We start from the raw sequence: 7,643 nt of genomic DNA, 5'->3' as shown, positions 1-7,643 counted from the left end.
CATGTTTATATTAGAACCGTAACAACTTCTCTTTCTTTCAAAATTTCCATTTTTTAAATTAAGATAACTCATTTATTTTTTAAGTTCTAACATTTACTCAAGATTGTTAATTTAAGAGATTAACATGAGGTACAACTTTATCTTTGTAAAAGTTTTTTTTTTGGTAAAGTTATCTTTGTAAAAGTTAACTCTGTGAGAAAGAATTATACTCTCTCTGTATTAAATTTTCCTGCTTTCATAAAAGTTTTGTTATAAATGTTAGAAGAAATAATGTAACTCAAAAATCATTCATTAAAGGAGAAATATTTTAAGAAAATATCCTTAAATAAAAAAAATAATTAAAATTTGCTTATAATAAATAAACAGATGAAGTAAGTCGGATTTGTTGTGTTTAAACATAGTAAGGATTCAAAAGCATCGGCTCTAAGGTTTTCATTACAAGAATCTCTCTATATAAATACAGTATATGATAGCCATAAATGAAGCAGGGCATAACCCTTATGAGACCTTTTCCCAAAACAAATTAAGAAGAAAACAGTCCATTCATTTTTTTTTTCCTTCATGGTATCAGTCAAAACATGTCCTTATAAATGTGTCCGTGTTACTAATGTCATTACGCACATGCATAAAAGAATTAACAATAAAAAAATGATCCATCAGACTCCGCTTTCATAACGAAATCAGGTCCATCATTCTATGTACAGGTACCATGTGGTGGTGTAGACAAGGTGACCAAATTTGAATCAGGTGATGATGGAGGTGGTTCATTATTCTTGAGCAAAGCAGCATTATCTTCTGATAAATCCATCACCTCAGGCCCCCCGTTACACTTTCCATCACTCCTTATATCCTCTAATCTATCCAACACTTCTGCCATAGAGGGTCTCACATCTTTGGAACTCTGCAAGCACTGAAACGCCAACTCAGCCACACCATTGATCATTTTCCTCACCTTGAAATCTCTCTCAAACCCTAGAGTGGGGTCCACCAGCTCATGCAACGCCCCACTTTGGATCCGCTTAATGGCCATGTTGGACAAGTTTATCTCATTCCTACTCCTTGTGATATCAACCGCAGGCATGGATGATATAAGCTCAATCAGCACCACCCCAAAGCTATAAACATCACTCTTATCAGTGAGGTGGTAGTACTCATGATATTCTGGATCAACATAGCCAGGTGTCCCTTGTGGGGCAGTGGAAACGTGTGTGACATGCATTGGTAAGAGACGTGAGAGGCCAAAATCTGCTACTTTGACACTGAAGTGGTTGTCGAGGAGAATGTTGTTGGTTTTCACGTCCCTGTGGATGATGTCAGAAGCGTGGAGATATACCAATGCACTCGCGGTTTCTATGGCGATGTTCATTCTGATGTGCCAAGGGAGTGTGCCTGGCTTTGCTCTTTGACCGTGAAGGTGGTCAGCTACGGTTCCATTTGGAATGTATTCGTATACGAGGAGGAGTTCTCTGCTGTGCCGAGATGTGCAACCGTATAGTGACACAAGGTTTTGATGGTGTAGGCCAGTTAAGATCTCAACTTCGTTCGCGAATTGCTCAACTCCCTTGTCACTGTTCTCGTACATTCTTTTCACTGCAACCAAACGTCCATCATGAAGTTTGCCTAGCCAAGAAATTGATGTAGAAGGCAGGATACTTGTCAGTGATCATTGAAATTTGAAAGCACACAAATACCGATTGTTATTCTTAAATTATGAAATTTTGTTTAACTCAATTCTACAACAGTTTGAATAATGTGAATTGCGCTTCATTTATATCCTTCATTTTAATAGTATTACTAATTGATATCTCATATATAAAATTTGTAAGATTAAATGTGTATAAATAGTTCAATAGTAATCTAATAATGGTTGACATAATAAGTTCCATAATAATCGATGTAAAACTTAGATTTTTTCAATTAAATATTTAATAAAATTTCAATTTGATTCTTGACACAAGGAAAACATGCATCTGATCCATAAAAACTATTTAAACCTTATACGAATTAAATTGATCATATCTTGATATTTCAACACAGGTTAACACATGAATCAGTCAATTTGGTTCTTTAAATTTATGGACTTCAACAACTAAATTGTTTGACAATGTTAAAGATTGATCACTAATGATTAAAATTAATGACAAAGTTTACTCTTTTGTGTAACATCAGGACAAGATTGATTAGTAATGGTAATTAATTTGAAGGACAAAATTGATGTTTTAGTCAATAGTAATAACAAAGGATGCTAATTAAGGTTTACCGAAATAGACTGTGCCAAATCCTCCATCTCCCAGTTGTCTTGCAGGATCAAAGAAGTTTGTGGCCTCTTCAAGTTCACTATAGGAGAAGAAGTGGAGTCCAAAGTATTTACATCCCATCTCAGGGTCTTCAGATGAAGAACCACAAGAGATTCCGTGAGATAGTACAGATGATGATACTTCACGAAGATGATTCTTCTTCTTTTGACGACTATAATAGATATAGAAGGCAATGCCAACTGCAATTGCACTCACCACAGCAGCTCCAAGGCCTAACAAGAATCATTGAGTTTTTCAATTTTATTGATGAAATATATATCAAAATGTGGAAAAAAATTAATCAAGGATAATTAAATCTATTACCTATGCCGAGCTTCCTTTTCCAATTCCACTTATCACCTGAGACAGTTCACATAGAACATAAAGAGGAGAGAGATAATTTTAAAAGCAACCTTGCAGAAAGTTTATGCGAATTCAAGGAGGATATCCTACTCGAAGATAACATAAATAAACAATTTTCATCAATGTAGCTTTCACAGTTTAACGAAAGGGTTCATGAAGAATGTAACCACTTTAATTTGGCTTAATGCACCAAAAGTTGCTTGAGACACCAGAGGCGGCCAAAATGGGAATTATTGTATTAACATCAGACAACTTGAAAATTAACCATACCATATATTATATTTCCCTTGTCAAATCAACAGTGCCAATCCAAATTAATAATTTGAACTGTTTAACATACAGAATACTCTATTTCAGTCAATTTTCTGCGTAAGCATGTATTGCTTGACAACATTCAATGAACCTTTTAACGAAATAGTTTATGGCTGTCAAAGAACTATCCGATTAATTTGATACTCTTTTGATGAGTTAGCAATTAGGGATTAGTAAACTTTATAAAAAAAACATGATGATACGATTTATAAAAGCGGCCAAAAGTAGTCAAAGTCAACAAATCACAATACGTTCACACAGAATTACACTATAAAATCTAGATTTTTGACACGGATCATTAAAGAAAAAGAAAGAAAAGAACCAAATTGCAGAGAGAAAATTCTGACTATTTGAAAATTCAGAATACAATAAAGACATGGCATCTATTCATACGGAATCAGCAAGAAGTTATCAAACGATACTTGTGACGACCAAATTAGAAATACCAAGGGATAAAATAGATATATGACAGTAAATATCCATAGTCTAAACAACCAAAACATATTATTCCTTGTGATGATTCAAAATTCTGAATAAATAGGAGGAAGATTTATGCACAACCTCCTCCTCAACCAGAATCAGGAAAATAAATCTCAAACTCAGGAGCAATCAATTGTTGGTCACCCTTAAAAAAAGTCAACGACTTTAAAGATAAAGCCCCCACCTAATCATAGATCCATTTAATCACATCTTCGAACATCAGCAATAATTTTCATCTAATGAGCTACAAAAAAGTGTTCTGACTGGACCAATACCTGTATCTTCAGAGGTTTCCTAGTTCTAATATTTTTCTAGAAAAGCCGTCGGCACAAGCTAGCTAGATGCTTGAGTTTATGCAACCAAATTGCATCAAAATCTATTCTTAATTAAGAGTTCAACCCCACATGTAAATCTCAATGCAAGACACATAAATATGAAGAGAAGGGAAAGAAGCCTTACTACGATGATGAGAACAATTTAAAGCTTCAGATCCATCCTGGCAAAAGCATGAAAACTGAGACTCATCATTAGCCCCACATGTTCCATTACTTAAAATGCATTTTACGCACAGTTGAACTTGAGCTTCTGAAGAATAATGCACTTGAAACCCTTTACTCAAGGCTTTGTTCAGCCCTTGAATTCCACCATCAGGCTCATGTTCTTCTCCTGTTACTTGCACTTCAATACTATCTCCTTCACAATCCTGAATTTTTTTAGTTTTTGGGTCCCCATAAAAAGCACCCTTGTCACCACCTTCCCGGCACATAAAAGAGTGTGTGCTATTTGAAGTCACGGAGCTAGGGCAACCATAGAAGATGGTGATGTTCCTAGCATTTGGCGTGTAAGTAAAGAGACTCGAGTCCAAGGAAGTGTTGGTTAAGGCCGCGGAAGAACAATTATCATAGACAAGACCTGTTCGAACCATCGTCAAGGTATAACGCACCTGATCATATTGAAGCACTTGGAAGGTTTGTGAGCCAAGTTGAATGGTAGTGTTTTGATTAGCCTCGCACTTGAGCTTGAATTGGTGATTGCTGGCACAGAAACTTGGTCTCTCCTCACCCCAGAAAGGGTAATAGATGGACATTTGTCCACAATTGTATGCCTTGCCACACTCTTCGAATTTGGTGGTGTCTTCTTGGGCTATAATTGATGCACTCAAGAAGAAGAATATTGATGTAACGATTAAGATGGTCATGTAAACATAATTTTCATTCACGAGCAAATTAGCCATAGAAGAATCACAAGAAGAGAGAAGAGAAAGAAGGTATATACATTATGAGTTATTGTCGTGACGTGGTTCTTTTTAAAATATTTACTTTATTGTTTGACTTTTTGATTTTTCAATAGCGGCAGGTTTTGACCAACTGAGTTCTTGTTCCTATCCTGGTCATATGCCTGCCAACATCAAATGCTTAATTTTAGAAGTTTGATCATGAAATGCTTCACCATATTATTTGGTTTGTTGTGTATGTACAAACCGAAATTAATTAATACTTATATTTCAACAAATATGTAAATCTGAACCTTCACTTCTTTGAAGATGGGAATATTGAAATACGTATAGGTGTTTCTGTTTCTAATAATGTTGATCTAAATTTTATCAGATGTTGACTTTTCAATTTCATATTATGGAAACTTCAACCAGGCTTGTGAGGTAATACATTGTTTTCTGAAGTTTGATATTTTATTATTATAGCCCATTTAAAATATGATGATACCGACGCGAGAGATCGGAACAATGTAACATATATATATATGATATGATTCTTGTGTGCATATATTTGTTTGACAAAGTCAAATGTATTGACCATTTTAAATTGCTGGACAAATGGACAGTTACAGGAGTTGAAAAGGTTTACTAAGGACGTATGGAATTCATCATGCCAATTGCCAGATGAGATGAGTACAAATCAAGGATAATCTTCATAGTAAAGATTACAATTTGAAAGCATTCACCACCCCAGTTGAATTTCAATTCTCTACACGTGACTTTTCTCCTTTGTTTAATTTATTTAATTATATTTCTATGCAAAGATAACTTACTAGTATTCTTTTTTGCATTTTTTTTTAATTTTTTACTCTATATTTAATTTTGGTGCACAAGATTTTTATACTATTAATAACTAACTAACGAGAAATCTCTCTACTTATATCAGTGAAAAAAACACTTTTAAAAATCGGTCATTTTTGACTTTTAAAATCGGTTTTCTGACCGATTTTAAAAGAGTCGATTTTAAAAAGTGAGACTTTTAAAATTGGTTATGCCATGACCGATTTTAAAAGTCTTACTTTTAACATCGGTCATGACATTACCGATTTTAAAAGTGGTTAATTTTTTTTTAAATATTTGACTTTTTTTAGGAGGACCCCTAAACAAAACCTGCAAATTAATAAAATACCAGACAATTCATATGTTTTAATATACCAAATTACATACAAATGATAAGAGTTGGTAAATGTCAACCATATATGTAATTAAAGTAACTTACAAATTATGATGCATCCTAAACTACAAATTGAGTAAAACTATATTTCATATGTCTGGATTCACGGCCGCAGTGATAGCAGTTCATTTGTTCAAAAATGTTCATTCCAAAAGGTGAATGTGCTATACAACTACCATTTGCACAGTCCCACGACCCCATACAGATGCTTTCAGCTGATTCTGCATCAGAAACACTTGAACGCAAGGACTACCCACATGATCATGCTCTGATCTTGATCTGCCAAGAAATTCCACCCGAAAGCGTCTTAAATGCCACAATGACTGAGGTCATACAAAGACAAAAAATTATTTTAGGCTATGGAAAATAATACATCAATAAATAAACAGTGCAGCAGCTGATATAGTAATGAATTGGAGGTTTCAAAGACCTACCTGTATAATAACATTGAGAAAACAATTATATTCACCCACTTCATTCTTCAATCTAGTACCAAGCAAAGTAGCCCCATTCACATTATCGGTTGAGTCATCCACAGTAGGACAATTGACACTATCTACCTATGAGGAAGCTCTTTGTGACATGCTTAAACTGGAAACCGAAGATAAATTTCCACGAGCTTGATATGTGTCTGATAAAACCAATATCTTTCAAAGTTAGAGAATCGTCATAGTTCCATAATTCTTCAACATGATCCCAGAATTAGTTTTTAAAGTAGGGAACATTAGCATTTCTCTCAGGATTCAGCTAATAGTTCATGTCAAGTTTTGGTTGTAGGCCAAGTAGAATCGTGCGAGTGTCGAGAGGTTTTCTCATTTATGAGAAATATGTCCTATCTAGGAACTGTATATCTTCTGTAAATATTTAGGATTTGATATGTTTTCCAAATTTCATAGTTATATAATATTAAAGATTGTAAATCACATATAATTAATCGTGTGGAGGCTATTACAGAAAGCAACAGAATAAAGGATAGAAGAATGGAAAACTTCCCAAGAAATGGGCATCTAAACAGTTTCATTTCCTTGGTCATTAACGGTGAAGTGGATTTTGCATGAAGAGCATGTTATATAAGAGAACACATAACTAGTCTATGAGTGCAGGGAATGAAAAAAAAAAACTTACCCGGGCTTTGGCGTACGGCCATTTTAAGATCAGCTTGAAATCTTTCCTCCTCTACATCTAATGCATTGTTTTCCCTCACTGATGGCACATCCACCAACCCCAGAACGGCCTGTACTGCTTGCAAAACGGGTCGTACTGCAAGCAGTAAGGCCGTTCTGCTTGCAGAACGGGACGTTCTGGAGCTGTTCTAGGGTCATTCCAGACTCAAAGTTCGCCCAGCAACAACGAAATAAGACACATGAGACGAGAATGTTACCTCGATGTTGTATTCTTCCGCGAAAAAGAGAAGCTGCACACTTCATATGAGAGTCTGAGAGAGTAAAGAGAAGAATATATGATATTGAAGCCAAAGAGTAGTAGAGAATGGAGCAATGGGAGCGGAGATAGTATAATTAACTCTCTGATGCTACTTTTAAAATCGGCTGTTCAATAACCGATTTTAAAAGTGATACTTTTAAAATCGGCTATTCAATAGCCGATTTTAAAAGTAAACTTTTAAAATCAGCTGTTCAAGAGCCGATGTTAAAACTAGACTTTTAAAATCGGCTCTTAAGAGCCGATGTTAAAAGTAGACTTTTAAAATCGGCTCTTAAGAGCCGATTTTAAAAGTAGAGAGCCG

The 7,643-nt window shown here is 34.8% G+C and overlaps 1 protein-coding gene across 1 annotated transcript; it reads right to left on the bottom strand.

Moving 5' to 3' along the window:
- Window positions 1–401: 401 nt before the first annotated feature.
- LOC109804716 (LEAF RUST 10 DISEASE-RESISTANCE LOCUS RECEPTOR-LIKE PROTEIN KINASE-like 1.2) lies at window positions 402–4,748 on the bottom strand. Its single transcript, XM_020366543.3, has 4 exons — window positions 3,912–4,748; window positions 2,622–2,657; window positions 2,261–2,530; window positions 402–1,620 (listed from the first exon to the last, which is right to left on the bottom strand). The coding sequence occupies exons 1-4, from the start codon at window positions 4,684–4,686 to the stop codon at window positions 695–697; spliced, it is 2,007 nt and encodes a 668-aa protein (XP_020222132.3). The 5' UTR covers window positions 4,687–4,748; the 3' UTR covers window positions 402–694.
- Between the last annotated feature and the right edge of the window lie 2,895 nt (window positions 4,749–7,643).

Source organism: Cajanus cajan, chromosome 2 (genome assembly GCF_000230855.2).
Source record: "Cajanus cajan strain Asha chromosome 2, NIPB_CcT2T_4, whole genome shotgun sequence".
NCBI classification, from domain to species: Eukaryota; Viridiplantae; Streptophyta; class Magnoliopsida; order Fabales; family Fabaceae; genus Cajanus; species Cajanus cajan.
This window is presented reverse-complemented; position numbering and strand designations above follow the sequence as displayed.